The following is a 17,511-nucleotide window of genomic DNA, read 5'->3' as shown; positions in this document are numbered from 1 at the left end:
TGCAAAGTGAAAGGAAAACAATGACATAAATTCCTGTCCCTTAAAGCAGTGACCAACTAGCTGGCTGCCATCTTCCACTTTGTGTCAGAGGTTTGTTGAGGAGCTGGCTTTTGGAGCATAAGTGTCAAAACTTTTGGATAAGTTCTTTCATTTCTGTTTGAAAATGAAATTGAGTATAGCCATCTTTTAAAAGGCGAGTCTTTTATATTGTCAACACATAGGTTACTGATAATTACTTAAAAGCTGAAATCGATGGCAAAAGAAAAAACCTTAGGGAGCGCACTGACATGGGCACGCACAATTAATTGTGCGTGCACTCACAATCACAGGAGGCTTGAGAATGTGACCCAGCGTGAGTAAAGCCACAAGGAATTTCCATTCACCCATTAAACAAATATTTATTGAGTAACTAGTATGCGCCAAGCTTCATATTTCTTGTGGCTAATAGCCTTCTGACTTTTCAGGTCATTTATTTCAAGGAGGAAAAATACAGTTTGCTATTTTTAAACCCAAATATTTCAACAAGAGAACAGATTTTGATTTGTTGTAATGAATTTGAGAGTTGTTTAGAGAAATATAAGTGATAAAGAAAGGCACTTTTTCTTTATTAAGATAAGGCTGGGAATAGTAAGTCTAAGTAGTAATCAATAGACAAAATTTAACTGATTTATTGTAATAGTATTATCTCTTTCCAGTAAGTGAATACTTACTCTACTAAATAGCTTGCTAGTGGGAATAGGTTTTTAGATGGTTGATAAAAACCCAGCAAAGTCTTCTGTAGTTTCCTTTGTCAATATATGTCTCCAAATTGAGATTAAATAATTGCCCAGGTTACAAATTAGCTTCTTGCTTTAAGTGTGAGGGTGCTGTCAATGAAACAAGTCAATCTGACCAGAATGTATTCTTCAAATTTTCTTCTTTGCAAGAATGGGGGAAAGGGTTAAGGAATACTAGTTGGGTTTGGAGGTAGGAACATAAGCTATAAGGCACATTCCAGGACACGTGTATGGAGTGGGCCTCAGAGAGGGGAAGCTTTCTTACCACACGGCCTGACTGTGGATCTGGGTGTGGTGGACGGGATCATCAGGCCCTGTAACGAAGACTAAAGATGACATTTGAGTTAGACCGGATTAGTGTGACCTGTTTGGCAAGAAAACCTTATGAATACCATGTATTGTTTTCATCATTTTTACAAGAGTCTTGTACTTTTTTTCTGCCAAAAAAGGCAGTTCTGACTATATTTCTGAGAAAATGCTAGAGTGTTTTAGCTTTAGCTTTTCAATACTGTTGAGGCAAAGACTAAATAATTGACTTCACGGAGGTAAGGCATGTTATTTCTCCATTTGGGTCTCAGACATAACAGTATACTTTCCTTTTGTTTCTTTTGCAGTAGATTTTTTTTTAATTTTATTTTTTATTGTTTTTCTGTTATAATTGTCCCACTTTTTCCCTCATTGCTACCCCCCATCCAGCCCACCCCTTCTCCCACGGTCCATCCCGACCCCGTTGTCCATGTTCATGGGTTATTTATACTAGTTCCTTTACTAAACCCTTGCCCTACTTACCCCAGTCCCTCCCTCCCCCCTTGCAGTAGATTTTTTAAAGTGAGGTCACTACCTTATAATTCTGGTGTTTCTATTTTTACTGCCACTGATGTCACAGACTTGTTTTCCTTTCTGCCTTTTTCACTAGTTTACTTCAGTGTCCCCAGTAGTTCCTGAATTCTTGAAAACTCCTGTTACTGCGGATCAGCCCCCGACAAGGTCCACAGCTCCTGTGCTCCCCACAAACACTGTGTCCTCAGCAAAGCCTGGGCCAGCACTGGTAAAGGTAGGTACCCTGCATCCACACAGGCTTGAGTGTCTTTACTTGTGACTATTGTCTACAGCCCCACACATGGAAGACAAAGGCATGTGTCCACGGTGCCCAGCCTGCCTTTTAGCCAGAAGCCTTGAAAACAAAATCATGGGAGGACTTGCTAGACCAGGCCTTAATATTTGACACTTCCACCTTCAACACATGACCTATTGTTCTGTAGGCACAGAGCAGCACAGATGTGGTGTGCAGAAAAATACTGGAGCAGTAAGAAAGGTTGTAGGGGTCATTCTATCAGCAGTGCACACTTCTGCTCCCATCCAAGCCATGAGGACAGAACAAGGGGGAATAAGGTAAAATGGAGGGGCTTTCACATAGTCCACAGGAGTCCTGAATCTCACAAACAGATGTCTTGAGTGGTAACACGAATTTTGGATTTTCGACACAAGGTTAAAGTCAGTGGTCCTCCAGATATATGATGTGATAGGTTAAAGGTTTTATAGAAGCAAATACTTTTTTTGGTCTAGCAGATTTGGCCTGATAAAGCTTGGTTTGTTCTTTAGATAAGCTGCAGATTTGTGGCACTGTTCCCTGCATTTTACTTGGTCTGAATAATTCAGTTAGAGTAAGTCCCAAGACAGATTAAAATGTTTAATATATAATACCTTTTTAAAGTTTTTTGAAGTGTACTTAGAACTGCTAAATAAAGTGGGGGTGGTGGATAACCTGCAGAATAGTTGAATCATTTCAGATGTGGCTTTTGCCAAAACTAGCAGAACACAGATCTCAAATTTTCAATACTAAAAAAGGACATTAGAGAATGAGCCAACCCTCTCACTAGATGACGAATCTGGGACCCAAAGAAGTAAAAACGTAACAAGGCCAAGAAGGACCTCAGTCTCCTAAAATCCAGTCCATCCTTTTTTCTGTCTTCTCAGTTAACCCATTGCAGGACTCTTCAGAGGCAGTTAGCCTGGTGCATTCCTCATCTCCATGCATCCCTGGGCCTGTCCTTGAAACCTTTCTGGAGAGAAGGTTCTCTTCTACTCCTGGCTCTCTGTCAGTGTGGCCAAGGGTGTGTGGCTTTAAAGGCATATAGTAGTATATTTCACTGTCTTCCATCACTTAGTATTGGAGCCAGAAATTCCAGAGGGTGGCAAGTGGCAGTTGTTTCAATAAATTCAGCTCTTACCTCCTCTTCCCACGTCCCCAAGCGTGCACCACTAATGGCACAAAAAGTATTTGAATGCTCACCCATCTTTCCCTGCAGATGCTGAGAATTTGTCCTCTGCCTCCTAATCTTCGAAATTCTGTGCCTTGCTGCTGCCTGTCTTTAAGGAGGGCCTTGGTTCTAGGGCAAGAAGGCAGTGCTCAATAATGAGCGATTTGGGGTCTGGGAAGGGAACCCTGGGACTATGCCAGTGGAGGGAAGGACAGGTACATATTAGGAAACAGACTGCAGTTCTTTGGGTTTTTCTGTGAGGAAAGCTGTTTCCCATTCTCACTTCCTGAGAGAACAGGCATGTGCCAGCTAATAGGCAATAGCGGATTTGGTCTGAGGAGCACTGGTTCTTTTGTTTATGTCCCCTCCCTGGTCAGCAGGTTCCTTGCTGATAGCAGCTGGGCCAGTTGTCTTAGTGTTACGTAGCAGTTGGAGACAAACTTCTGTAACCCAGACCCCATTCATTGGTATGCTTAGTTGGAAAAGACTAAAAATAAAATATATTATTGATAACATCATTTAGCAGGTGACAGAGAATTGATTAATATTGTGAGATTACAGGAGAATTTTTAAAAGGCAAGGATATTTTCTGATGTGATTGTCGAGTGACTTCTAATTGCATATACATTCGTCATTAATTTATTCAGCAGATACTTACGTAGTACCTTCTATGGGCCAGGCACTATTCTAGGTACGCGGAGTCAGTAAAGTAGTGGGAAAAAGAAATCACAAAGCACCCCCCCACCTTGGTTAGGAGTGGGAGGTAAACAGACAACAAAGCACAGAGTGGGCCAGTGGTGAAGAATAAAGTGATGATTGGAGCTGCTGAGGGGACGTGGGGAGACGTTTCGGTTTTTGAAGTGCTTCGGCAAAATGAGCAGATGGCGTTTGGGCAGAGATAGAGAAGAGGTGAGGGAGTTGCCATGAGGATATCTGTGGGTAAAAAGTAAATCTTACTAGTGATAGTTTCTGGTCTGTAGAATTTGGTGATTTTTCTTTTATATTTTTTTATTTCCTAATTCTTCAAATATGAACATATATAACAGATCATGCCAATAACCATATTCAATGTAGTACTTCTCAAAGGCTTCTTATTATTTTACCTAACGAAGCTTAGGAATAATTTCTTATTCCTTGTTGTTTTGTTGATGGACTTTTTTTTCAGACAAAGTTATAATATGAATACTAAAAAAGTAGAAAGTGATCTGATAACTTATAAGTGGAGGAGAAAGAAAACGCAGGAAAAAGTCATCTGGTTCTTAATCATAAGATAGGGTTTCACACCCCATTTTCAAAATAAAAATATAGTATTTTTGAAAAAAATTTTTAAACTCATATTCACACTACTCAGTATTTTTTGTGTGTATATTTTCCATAGAAATACATAGTTTTTTATTCTGCTTTATTCTCATTACAAACATTTTTCTGTTTTTGCATATTCTTTATTGATTTTAAATGACTATAAAGTATTACATAGTTATAGTGAAATGTATTTCATTTTTTTTCTGTTGTATATTTAATGTATGATCTGTTTTTCCTTAGGAGATAATATATGTAAGCGTTTAGCAGTGTGTCTACATAGAAAACTCGGAGTGAATGTTTGTTGAATTTGAATTGATAATGCTAAGCTGAGCATCGTGCCTTAGTCTGAGGAAACAAGGCAGCAGGAGAAATAAGTTCTTAAAAACAAGATTTCTTGGACAAGGGTATATGCACATGTTTCCCTGGCTCTCGAAATGTGTTTAATACATTGCTTACCAAAGTAGCTCCACCAGTTCCGAAGCTGCATTACTTTTTCATTTCAAATCAATGAGGCACAGGAAAATAGATTGCATGTGGTGGCATCTTTAAAATTGTTCTTATTCCCTTTTTTCTCACAAATAGCAAAGCCATCCCAAGAATCCGAATGACAAGCACCGTAGCAAAAAATGCAAAGACCCTAAACCGCGGGTAAAGAAGCTGAAGTACCACCAGTACATTCCACCAGACCAGAAGGGTGAGAAGAGCGAGCCGCAGCTGGACTCCAACTACGCCCGCCTGCTCCAACAGCAGCAGCTGTTCCTGCAGCTACAGATCCTGAGCCAACAGCAGCAGCACTACAACTACCAGACCATCCTGCCTGCACCACTCAAGTACGGGGCTGGGCCAGTGCTGCCTTCTAACGTGGATTTTACTGTGGTTTTTTATGAGGACCCATTAGTTGCTGACGGTTGGATGTTGTGATTTATTTGTGCTTAATGACCCTTTTCATTTCATTGTCATTAAAGCTCCACACAGAGTGTCTAAAGTCAACATAGTGAGAATAGCCTGCATGCTACTCCAGTTTTTGTCCTCCAAAGTAGGTTCTGGACTTTTCAAGTTAGAAGTGACTTTTCACAATTACTCATCCAAGAAAGATTTGCCTAGTGTTGAATGCTATGAAAAAAGCATCAGAAGTATAAGACCTGATGTATATAAAGTTTTTGTTTTGTTTTGTTTTTTGTTTTTTTTTTTAAAGCATGACCATAAAAACTGGAGTGATCAAGAAAATTTTTATGAAAAAGATAGGGTATTTATGTGGGAAGGGGCCTGATAGTTGGGAAGGGCCCCTCCAAGCAGAGGGGAATGTGAGTGGAAGTAGAGTACAGTGCCTGCTTATTGGATGGTGAGAAAATGGCCTGTTAAATAATGAAAATGATTAATTTTTAAGGAAAGTGGAGGACACAGCTGAGTAGTACCGATGTCCAGAGGAACTTGAAGTTGGGCTGAATCTAATCTTGAGTGGTAGATGTTTCAGAGGGCCACACTGGCATGGTAAAATCAACATGCAGGGAAGAATAGTTTGATCCTGGTATTGAAAGGGAGTCTGAAAATAGGAAAACCAGTTAGGAATTTTGTGGTAAAATAGATGCAAGAAGATGAAAGGGCACTGATAATAGAAAGGAAGGAAGATAGATATTCCAAAAGACGATGAATAAGAGGTCTTTGTGACCAACAACCATGGAGAAAAAAATGTTTCCAGACTTTGAGCCCAGTTGGAAGAGACAGAGGGAGTGAGTTCTGACAGTTTCTGAGATTGAATTCATTGCAGGACATCTATAGTTTATTTTAATTAGGTAATGAAATAAACTTCTAGTTATACATCCTTAATATGCTTTTTCTGGGAAACAGATAAAAATGCAAAGCCCCTGTCCTACATTTTGTTCACTTTTTAGGAGAAAGGGTTATTTACATTCAACTTGAGAAAAAAAAACCTCTATAAAAAGTTAAAATCTCATACAAGGAAAAACTATTCTCTATGATCAAGCCTCTTGATTTATAATCACATGATTTATAGGTACTTCACTTGCTTTCTACATGAAGGCTAAGTATTCCTCCGTGGGGAGCCGCTATTTTCTAGGAGTAGAAAACAGACCCACTAAAAAGCTTTTCTGTGAGAAATATCTTGTGCTTGCTTTGGCAGCACATGTACAAAAATTGGAACAATACAGAAACAATTAGCATGGTCCCTGTGCAAGGATGACATGCAAGTTCGGAAAGCATTCCATATTTTAAAAAAAGGAAAAATATCTCCTCATATGCTAACAATTACCAATTCATTATTTTCTTTCCAGAACCAAATCTGTCAAGGAAGGGTAGACCAGTTAGTTGTTCAGAACTTACTGTGAAGCACTTAAATCTACATCAGTATACAGAGATGAAGGAGGGAAGAATCTTGTAGAATGTTATTATTTTAAGAGCAGGGAGGCCTGAGAGAGCTGTTGACATTGGCAGGGGACCAGGAACACAGCTGGAAGAGCATCAAAGACAAACAGCACTGCTCCACAGATTTGTCCGGGCCCTAGGAAGGCATCCTCACTGTGCCGCCCTCCTTGGGCACCGTGATGGTACCAGCAGCGATGGTTTGTGCTTGTGTCCTCCTTACGGTGCCCCAAGCTGTGTGCTCAACCCTTGACATCATCATCATCCACACAGTTACTCTAGGAGGACTGATATTATTGACCCTGTTCCCAGATGAGGAAACTGCTCAAGTGAAACCCCATAAAAGGATTTCTTGTGTGTGTGCTGTCTGTTGATGAAATAGTCTTTCCTATAATGAAAGAAATTGACTGCATGGGGCCAGCTTCATAGGTGAGAAGAACACATCGAAGGCGCAGGGTTTCTGAACTGTTAACAGTTCTCTGTCTTTCCCTCAAGGCTTCTGTTCCCCCATCCTCCTCAAACATTCCCACCACTAAAGTGACCAAGTCAACACATCCAAAGAAAACATCACACAAAAAGATACAGGAACCAGGAGGAGGAAACAGCACTGATTTTTGAGTATTATTTCACCATACAAAGACTGAACATCAGTTCTGTTTAACTTCCAGGTTCTAAAAGTGTAGATGCTGTTTTCTAACACACTATATTTTTACCAAAGCTTCATTACAAGAAACTAAATGCGGAAGTCCTGTAGAGCCCACAGTAGTGGAATTTTCTTGATAATGCAGCCCTGTGGTGCCATGGGAGGAGCAAGAGCCAGTGTGGCTGCACACGGGCCGAAGATTATCTCATTCTAAGGGAACAAAAGTTGGTTGAGGGGGATCTTACAATTTTTACTTTAAAAAGCACAGGCATACATGCATTACATACACAGATACATAGTACTATATTAAAATTTCATAGGAAAATGATTAGGAAAAAAGTGTCTAAAAAGGCTCCTTGCAGGGACAGTATTAAACATAAAATTGAGAAACTTTGATTTAAATAAATTACTTTCATAATTTAAAAATAAAATTTGAAAGTTGAATTTTTAGAAATGAAAGTAACAGAAAATAACTTGTCATTTCATCCAAACTTCAAGAAACTTCATTTCAAATGCCTCAGTATTTCAACACAATTTAAACCAGGTTTAAAAAGACTAAACTAAATGTAGAGTTAGCTGTTGACAAGGCCAGAACTGGCATCAAACACATGCTTCCTAAAACTCACTTGAGAAAGCTTATCCAACTATGGACCTCCCCCTATAAGATCACCTGAGATCCCTATTTCTGAATGTGGAATTCAGAGTCTCTCTGCCTTCTGTGCCAAGGCTTCTATGATGGTAAAGCCTCAGGCTGCAGCGGAGTTGGCTGTACAGTGTCAGCCATCATGTCACCTTTCTTTAATAGGTGTCAACCATGAGAAAAGGAAGTCATTGTTGCCAGGAGTATCACTGTTGAAAGAAGTTAGAGGGAACTTCAGTTTGATCTGGACAGGCATTTGAGGAAATTAGTACAAAAGCACTTAACTTTTGTACTAACCAACATTTTTAATAAACTTTTAACAATGAAGTATAACTTATATAGAGAAATTCATACATCATAAGTGAAAATTGGTGCCAAAGTAAGCATCCTCCTGTAACCACCTAAATCAAGAAATAGAACATTATCAGTCACTCTCTTGGTGACTACCCTGACTTCTATCACATAGACTAGTTTTGCCTCCTTCTGAATACTGTATAAATGCAACCCTGTAGTACACATGTGTGTCTGGCTTCTTTTGCTCAACATAATGTTTGTGTGAGGTACATCTTTATTGGTGCAAATACCAACAGTTCATTTTTATTGCTATCTAGTATTTTTGTTAAGTATATTTTGTTGGTTATGTTGTTACAGTAGTCCCAATTTTTTTTCCCCTTGCTCCCCTCTGCCCAATACCCCCTTCCCTCCAGCAATCCCACCCCCCTTAGTTCATATCCATGGGCTGTGCATATAAGTTCTTTGGCTTCACCTTTTCCTATATTAGTCTTAACTTCCCCCTGTCTATTTTGTACCTACCAATTATGCTTCTTAGCCCCTGCACCATTTCCCCATTTCTCCCCTTTCCCCCTCCCAGCTGATAACCCTCCAAATGATCTCCATACCTATGATTCTGTTCCTATTCTGGTTTGCTTAGTTAGATTTTGTTTTCATTTTTTAGATTCAGTTGTTGATAGGTGTGAGTTTGTCGTCATTTTAATGTTCATAATTTTGATCTTTTTCTTAAGTAAGTCCCTTTAACATTTCATATAATAATAGCTTGGTGATGATAAACTCCTTTAGCTTTACTTTGTCTGGGAAGTACTTTTTCTGCTCTTCCATTGTAAATGATAGCTTTGCTGGATAGAGTAATCTTGGTTGTAGGTCCTTGCTTTTCATCACTTTGAATACTTCTTGCCAGTCCCTTCTTGTCTGCAAAGTTTCTTTTGAGAAATCAACCTTATAGGAACTCCTTTTTAGGTAACTCTCTGCTTTTCTCTTGCTGCTTTTACGATTTTCTCTTTATCTTTAAATTTTGGCATTTTAATTATAATGTGTCTTGCTATGGTCTTCTTTGGGTCTATCTTGTTTGAGACTCTCTGTGTTTTCTGGACTTGTATGTCTATTTCCTTTGCCAAATTTAGGGAATTTTCCATCATTATTTTTTCACATAAGCTCTCAATTTCTTGCTCTTCCTCTTCTCCTTCTGGCACCCCTATGATTCAGATGTTGGCACATTTAAAGTTGTCCCAGAGATTCCTAAGCCTCTCTTCATTTTTTTCAATTCTTGTTTCTTCATTCTGTACTCGTTGACTGTTTATTTCTTCCTTATGTTCCAACTCATTGATTTGAACCCCGGTTTTCTTCCCTTCACCATTGGTTTCATGTGGATTTTCCTTCGTTTCACTTAGCATAGCCTTCACTTCTTTCCTTATGTGTTTGCCATACTTAAGCACATCTGTCAAGTCTGTGAGCATTTTTATCACCATTGTTTTGAACTCTGCATCTGTTAGGTTGGCTTTCTCCTTGTCGCTTAGTCCTATCACTGGAACCTTGATCCATTCCCTGTTTTGGGCCATACTTCTCTGTCCCCTCATCTTGACAGGCTTCTGTGTTTGCCTCTGTGTCTTACGTGCAGCTACTGCATCTGTTATGTTGTAAGGGGCTGAGCTTTAGGCGTTCTTCAGTACAGAGCAACCTGTTCACCATGTGGCACTGTATGTGAAGGAGGGGCCTGAGGGAGCAATGCCTCTTGGTCAGCACCCCTTTTCCAGGCACTTATCCCACTTTCTATATGGGACTGATGCCCCTCTAGCTGTTGTCCTGGTTGTGGTTCCCAGAGTGGGTGGGTCTGCGGACATTCTAGGACCATGGGGGCCTCTAAACAAGCAGACTCTGTTGAGAGAACATCAGTTTCTTCCTCCACCCCAACCCACACTGGTTTTCATAGTCACAAGCATGAGGCTTTATTTTCCCCAGTGCTGGAACCATGAGCTGCGCGGTCTGGTCTGGTGCTGGGAGCGCTCCCCAGGTGTCCCTTCCTACTTTAATGTGTTACTGTGCACTTTCTGCTGGCCGGCCACAGCCACTGCCATCACACCACGTCCTCTCCACCCCAGCTCCTCCCCTCCTACCTGTCTAGATGAGTATTTCTTCTTTATATCTTTGTTTATTGGACTTCCATGCAACTCGATTTTCTGGAACTTCTGGTTGTCTCCAGTTTTGAGGTAATTGTATTCCTTCTTAGTTGTGGAGGGAGACAGTGTGTCTACCTATGCCTCCATCTGAGCTAGAAGACTATTGCTATCTAGTATTATAAAATTTATCCATCCACCATACTCTTGATGGGTGATTGGGTTACTTCCAATTGGGGTAGTTACAAAAAATGCCATAATAAATATCCTAGCATGCATCCTTTGACTGACAAATACATGTCTTTGTCAAGTATCTGTCAAGGAATGGAATTGTTGTTCAGCGGATAGGTGTGCTTTTTTGTGAAATAGTTCTCCCAAGTGATTGTACCAATTCAGAGTTCTACCAGCTGTGTCTGAGGGTGAGTTCTGGCTGTTCCAAATAGTGGTATCAGCAGCTTACAATGTAGCAGCAATCCTTCTGGATGTGCAGTGCTATTTTATTGTGCTTTTCATTTGCATTTTTCTCCTACTTGTTGAGGTTAAGGCTTTGTTCACATATTGACCATTTGGATATATGGGGTCTATCTGGAAAAAGTCCAACTGTTGTTAATATAATGAGAATGGCTTACGTGACATTGATGTAACCTAGCAGCCAAGGAGAGTGGACTAGAATATGCATGCATGAAAAATGACTTCACTGTACTAGTCAGTGAGGGCAGTAGATGCCATTGAGTGAGCATGTATACTGTGTGGATGTTGCATTCAAAATTACTAAGTGAGTAGAGCAATGAATCTGCATCACATTTTGCATTAAGCTTGAACATTCCTCCACGGAAACTATTTGGATGATTCAGAAGGCTTAGGTATGGGCAGCTGGTGATTGGCAGCTTCATCACGACAATATGCCAGCTCATGCATTGTGTCTCGTGCAATTTTTTGTCGAAATATCAAGTCACCCAGGTGACTCTGCCCGCCAGCCCAGATTTGGTGCCCTGCATCTTCTGACTTTTCCCAAAATTAAAATCACCTTTGAAAGGGAAGAGACTTCCAGCCAAGATGGAGGCATAGACAGACACGCTGCATCTCCCTCCACAACTAAGAAGGAATACAACTACCTCAAAACTAGAAACAACCAGAAGTTCCAGAAAATCAAACTGCATGGAAGTCCAGCAAACAAAGATATAAAAAAGAAATACTCATCCAGACAGGTAGGAGGGGTGGAGCCGGGGCGGAGAGGACGCAGTGTGGTGGTGGTGTGATGGCGGCAGCAGCATAGCGGCAGCAGCAGGCCGGCAGAAAGCGCAGTCACACATTTTAAAAAATCAGGAGGGACACCTGGGGAGCGTTCCCAGCTCCTCACTGGACCTTGCAGCCCACTGTCCCAGCACCAGGGAAAATCAAGCCTCATTGCTTCTGACTGTGCAGACCAGTGGGGGTTGGGGCAGAGGCAGAAACTGCCAGTCTCAGCAGAGTCCGCTTGTTTAAAGGGCCTCCACAGTCCTAGAACATCTGCAGACCCATCCACCTGGAAATGACAGCCAGGGCAGCAGCTAGAGGGGTGCCAGTCTGGTGTGGAAGTGGGAGAGGTGCCTGGAAGAGGGGTGAGTGCTGGGCAGGTGGCATTGTTCCCTCTAAGACCCCTCCCCCATATACAGTGCCACAACGTGGTGAAACAGGTCGCCCTGCACTGATGAATCCCTAAGGCTCCGCCCCTTACAACATAACAGGAGCGACAGCTCTACCTGGGACACGGAGGCAAACAAACACAGGAGCCTGTCAGAATGAGGAGACTGAGAAGTATAGCCCAAAAGGGGAAACGGATCAAGGTTCCAGTGGGAGAACTAAGCGATGAGGAGACAGCTAACCTAACAGATGAGGGGATAGACAAACTAACAGATGCAGAATTCAAAACACTGGTGATAAAGATGCTCACAGGCTTGACAGATATGCTTGAGTACGGCAAATGCATAAGAGAAGTGAAGGCTATGCTAAGTGAAACGAAGGAAAATCCACACAAAACCAATGGAAAAGGGAAGGAAACCGGGGTTCAAATCAATGATTTGGAACATAAGGAAAAAAAACAGTCAACCAGTGCAGAATGAGGAAGCAAAAATTGAAAAGAATGAGGAAAACTTCCCAAATTTTGCAAAGGAGATGGACATATTGGTCCGGGAAGTACAGAGTTTCCTGGGCAAGCTGGACCCAGAGGGGACCACAACAGGACACGTCATGATTGAGATACTAAAAGTGAAAGAAAAGGACAGTCCTGGGGGCAGCAAGAGAGAGGCGGAGAGTTGCCTACAGGGGGGTGCCTATAGGACTACCAGCTGATTTCTCAGAGGATACTTTGCAGGCAGGAAGGGACTGGCAAGCAGTATTCAATGTGATGAAAAGCAACCTACAACTGAGATTACTCTATCCAGCAAAGCTATCATTTGGAATGGAAGGGCAGATGAAGTGCTTCCCAGACAAAGTGAAGCTAAAGGAGTTCATCATCACCAAGCCATTATTATATGAAATGTCAAAGGGACTTTTACTTAAGAAAAAGAAGATCAAAACTATGAACACTAAAATGACAACAAACTCACGACTATCAACAACTGAATCAAAAAAATAAAAACAAAATCCAACGAAGGAAACCAGAATAGGAACAGAATCATAGGTATGGGAATCATTTGGAGGGTTATCAGCTGAGATGGGGAGAGGGGGAGAAATTAGGAAATGGTGCAGGGACTAAGAAGCATAATGGATTGGTACAAAATAGGGGGAAGTTAAGAATAATATAGGAAAGGGTGAAGCCGAAGAACTTACATGCATGACCCATGGACATGAAGTAAGGGGGGTAGAAAGGGGGGTACTGGGCAGAGGGGAGCAAAGGGGAAAAAAATTGGAACTACTGTAACAACAGAATCAATAAAATATACTTTAAAAAGAAAGAAAGGGAAGAGATTTCAGACCATCGATGAGATTCAGGAAAATACAATGGGGCAGCTGATAGCTGATAGCAATTGGGAGAACTGTGTGAGGTCCCAAGGTGCCTACTTTGAAGGGGGCTGAGGCATCATTGTCTTACGTGCAATGTTTCTTATATCTTGTATCTTCTTCAATAAATGTCTCTTTTTCATATTACATGGCTAGATAACCTCTAGACAGACTTCATACTTTCTTGTGATATGCTTCCTCAAGATTTTCCCATTGGGTTTTCTGTCTTTCTTACTGATTTGCAAGACTTCTTTGTGTATTGTAGATATGAGTCCTTTGTGAGAAAAATACATTACAAATATTTCTCCTCTGGCTTGACTTTACACCCTCTTAAAGACATCCCTTTTAGTTAGTGCTTTTTGTATTCTGTATAAGAAATCTTTTCCTATCAAAGGCCATGAAGATATTATCTTAGTTTTCTTCAAAAAGCTGTATTGTTTTCAAAATTCACACTTAGGTTTTTGGGGGTGGTGTGAGATAGAAGTCAATCCAGAGCACGGCCTTTTCCTATATGAATATCCAGTTTGGCCCAGTACCATTTAATGGAACTGCAGTGCCATGTCGCCTTTGTATGTGGGGGTCTGTTTCTGCGTTCTCTGATCTCTCCCATTTGTCTGTTCTTTCTTTGCACTGGCGCCACACCATCCGAGTAACTGGCTTTTTAATAAATGTTGGTATCTAGTGGTGTGGCTCTCCCAGCTTTGCACTTTGCTTTTCTTCTTCAAGGATGCCATGGCCATTCTTGGTCCTTTGCATTTCCATATGAAGCTTAGAACCACTTTGTAAATTTCTGCCAAGCAAGCAAACATCCAAAACCCTACAGGGATTTTCATTGGGCCCTAATTAGATTAACATCTTTACCATATTGAGTCTTCCAATTCATGACCATGGTGTTTTTCTCTTCCTAAGTTAACAGTCAAATTTTTAGCAGAAGCAATGTCAAATCCAGAAATTATTATAAACTCTAATTTTCTTTTTCTTTTGAAGGCCACTCAATGACAAAAATAACAACAGTGGGAATTCAGCTTTGAACAACACTATACCTACCACACCAAGACAGAATACGTCTGCTCCTGTGAGGAAGCCGGGACCTCTGCCTTCTAGCTTGGATGACTTAAAGGTGATGATTCCAAGTAGTTTTTTCACCCATAAGTACCACAAAAAGTGTAAACAGTTTGCAAGATTTGTCTAGGTAGTTTTCAGTAGACATTCAATTTTACCAACAATATGATAACCATTATAGAAGTACTTTTACGTCCATTAAGTTTATTTTATAGTATTATTACAATGACCAGTAATACTCTCATTTATTGAGCCATATACCATGTGCCACCACCTGTTCTGATTCCAGAGACAGACTTTTTTATTCCCTGCTCATTGCCAAGTTTGGGAGAAGCAGGGAGATGTAACAGTTAAGAACATGATCTCCAGGGCCAGCCTTTCTGGGTTTCTACCCCAGGTCAGCCTTGTTATCTGAAGTAGCTTGGACTAGTGATTCAAACTCTCTCTGCCTCAATCGCCTCATCTTTAAAATTGGGAATAATAATAATACCTATGCCTCATGAAGATTAATTGAAAGAATAAAGCACTTCTAACAGTGTCTGGCACATAGTAATTAATAAATGTAGCTGTTATCACCATCATCTCTGGTAGTAAATCTTTTCTTTGACATAACAGAAATTACCTCCTAAAAACTCTTGCTTTGTTATTATTGGCCTTTCAAATTCTTCAGGTTCATAGTTCTTTGTATTTTCTGTGTGTTAAAAAGGAAAAAGAAACTGTTCCACTTGCAGAGAGGCAATAATGATGGAGTTCTCTGACAGATGTAGGCCTTGTTCCTGCTCATAAAAGTGTCCTGTAGATTTGTCGGAAAGCTTTAATACCAGAAGAAGAGAACTGATTTGTTTGTACTTCTAGGTATCGGAACTGAAGACAGAACTGAAGTTAAGGGGTCTTCCAGTGTCAGGTACCAAACCAAACCTTATCGAACGCCTGAAACCCTACCAGGAAATGAACAGCAACGGTGTTGCTGCTGATGGCATTGTGGCAGTGTCAACATCTGCCGTTGTCCCCAGTAACCCAGAAGTCACCATAGCACTGCCAGTTACCACACTGCAAAACTGCGTGACCAGCTCAGGCTCCACTTTCAAGGCAGAATTGCCATCTGCTGGAACCGGCAATGCAGCCCACGTGGAAACTGTTAATTCGCCTCTGCCGATCTCACCATCTCCCTCCGAGCAGTCCAGTCTCAGCACCGACGACACAAACATGGCAGACACGTTCACCGAGATTATGACCATGATGTCTCCCTCACAGTTCTTGTGTTCATCTCCTTTGAGAGTGACAAGTAACGAAGACAGCCTAAGTCCCGCTAGCAGCACTCTGTCCAACCTGGAACTGGATGCAGCTGAAAAAGATCGCAAGCTTCAGGAGAAAGAGAAGCAGATTGAAGAGCTAAAGAGGAAACTGGAACAAGAGCAGAAACTCGTGGAAGTTCTGAAAATGCAACTTGAGGTTGAAAAACGAGGGCAGCAGCAGCAGTGGCGGCCACCGGAACCGCAGCCCAGCGCCCCGGCTAATCCTGTCAGTCAGTTAGAGCAGAAGCGTGGCAGTGGCAGTTCCTCCGTGAAGGATGAGACCTCACTCCCTGACTGCGCCAGCCCCAGGCAGCCCATCCTGGGAGCCAGCCATACTGTAGGCCAGCCTGTCTCGACGGGTGGCCAGACCCTTATTGCCAAAAAGGCTGTGGTGATCAAGCAAGAGGTCCCAGTGGCCCAGGCAGAGCAGCAGAGCATCGTCCCCCAGTTTTACGTGAGTTCCCAGGGACAGCCGCCGCCTGCTGTTGTTGCGCAGCCTCAGGCTTTGCTGACCACGCAAACTGCTCAGCTGCTGCTCCCAGTGTCCATCCAGGGCTCCAGTGTCGCCTCAGTGCAGCTCCCCGTAGGCAGCCTCAAACTCCAGGTGTGAAGTGTGTCTTCTAACTACTTTGCCTTGCAGCCTGCATAGAACGGACACTGCTAGTGACAAATACCTGAGTTTTTTCATAAATGCGTCCAAATCAGGCTTCACGGTTGCAGAAAACTGTTTGTGGGGGAAGGGGGCATTCAGAATTTTGAGTCATCAGCACTGCTTTTATATAGGAACAAACAGGGTGTGATTTTCTATTTATAGTACTTTTTACCTTTAATGAACACAGTATAATAGTATATGTAGTTCGTAATACCAATACTTATGAGGGTATCCTGATAATAGCTACTGTCACTGAGCACTTTTTATGTACAAGGCACAGTATCAAGTACTTTAAATGGCTCACTTCATTTAATCCTCCCTTCCCTGGAGGAGCCAAGTGATAAAGCCCATCTCTAGATAAGGAAACTGAGGCCCTCGAAGGTTGAGCAAGTTGCCTGAGTACAGAGCTAGTATTTAAACCTCGGCCTTCTGACTCTGAAGCTTTGACTCAGGTCCACTCATATTCTGCCTCCCAAATGTAGGTACCATTAATGTGAAGATGCCTACACTAAGGAAAATATGACCACAGAAGTTAGAACTGAGGATGTTGAGAGAGCTGTTACTGGTGAAATTTCCTTTTATGCCCACATAACCTATGCATTGGCCTTAAGTTGTTTCTGTGTGACATGATTACCATAGGTTTCAACAAAATGTCCACAAGCAGTGCTTCTCAACCTTGAATACCCACATATCCTTAGCAGAGTGTACCCTGGGGTTAGAAGGCATGACCCACAGGCCCTTGGCATTTGTGAAAATCCTAATCCCTCTGTTTAATCTTTAGAGTGTCTGTGAATGGGAAGTCTGCTCTTTAATAGAGCTTTTCTGAATTTTTTTTTTTTTTTTTCCTGTTCAAATCTCCATTAGAGTTGATGTTGTAGAAGAAGAACCGCATTTCATTCTGGGCCTGTGTGTGCGGCACATGGCTGACTGTCCCCAGAGAGCAGACATATTGTGGTTTAAAAACAGGAATTTGGACTCCTAGGCCTCACAGAATTCCTTGCTACTCTTAACACTGACCTATTCAATGTAGAGCTGCTACAGGTTCTTTTTACTTCCATTTTTTATTTTCACAGAATTTTCAAATGAACATCTTAGCCACTTAAAGAATAAT

General features: G+C 41.5%; 1 protein-coding gene and 1 non-coding gene across 3 annotated transcripts in view; both read left to right on the top strand.

The window, feature by feature from the left end:
• The window catches only part of MRTFB (myocardin related transcription factor B), a 157,769-nt gene that overhangs the window by 119,954 nt on the left and 20,304 nt on the right, over positions 1–17,511 (top strand). For both annotated transcript variants that reach the window (XM_090276991.1, XM_090276992.1), the window contains exons 7-10: positions 1,693–1,830; positions 4,922–5,169; positions 14,379–14,511; positions 15,309–16,352. In XM_090276991.1, the coding sequence (XP_090133117.1) occupies positions 1,693–1,830; positions 4,922–5,169; positions 14,379–14,511; positions 15,309–16,352 (1,563 nt within the window). The remainder of the gene's footprint in view (positions 1–1,692; positions 1,831–4,921; positions 5,170–14,378; positions 14,512–15,308; positions 16,353–17,511) is intronic.
• Positions 6,464–6,570, top strand: LOC150009243 (U6 spliceosomal RNA). Its single transcript, XR_016511461.1, has one exon. It is a non-coding gene; the product is annotated as a U6 spliceosomal RNA (small nuclear RNA).

This window comes from Furipterus horrens, unplaced genomic scaffold (assembly GCF_987537825.1).
Source record: "Furipterus horrens unplaced genomic scaffold, mFurHor1.1.pri manual_scaffold_5, whole genome shotgun sequence".
Lineage (NCBI taxonomy): Eukaryota > Metazoa > Chordata > Mammalia > Chiroptera > Furipteridae > Furipterus > Furipterus horrens.
Note: the sequence above shows the minus strand (reverse complement) of the source record. Positions and strands in the feature narration are given on the sequence as shown.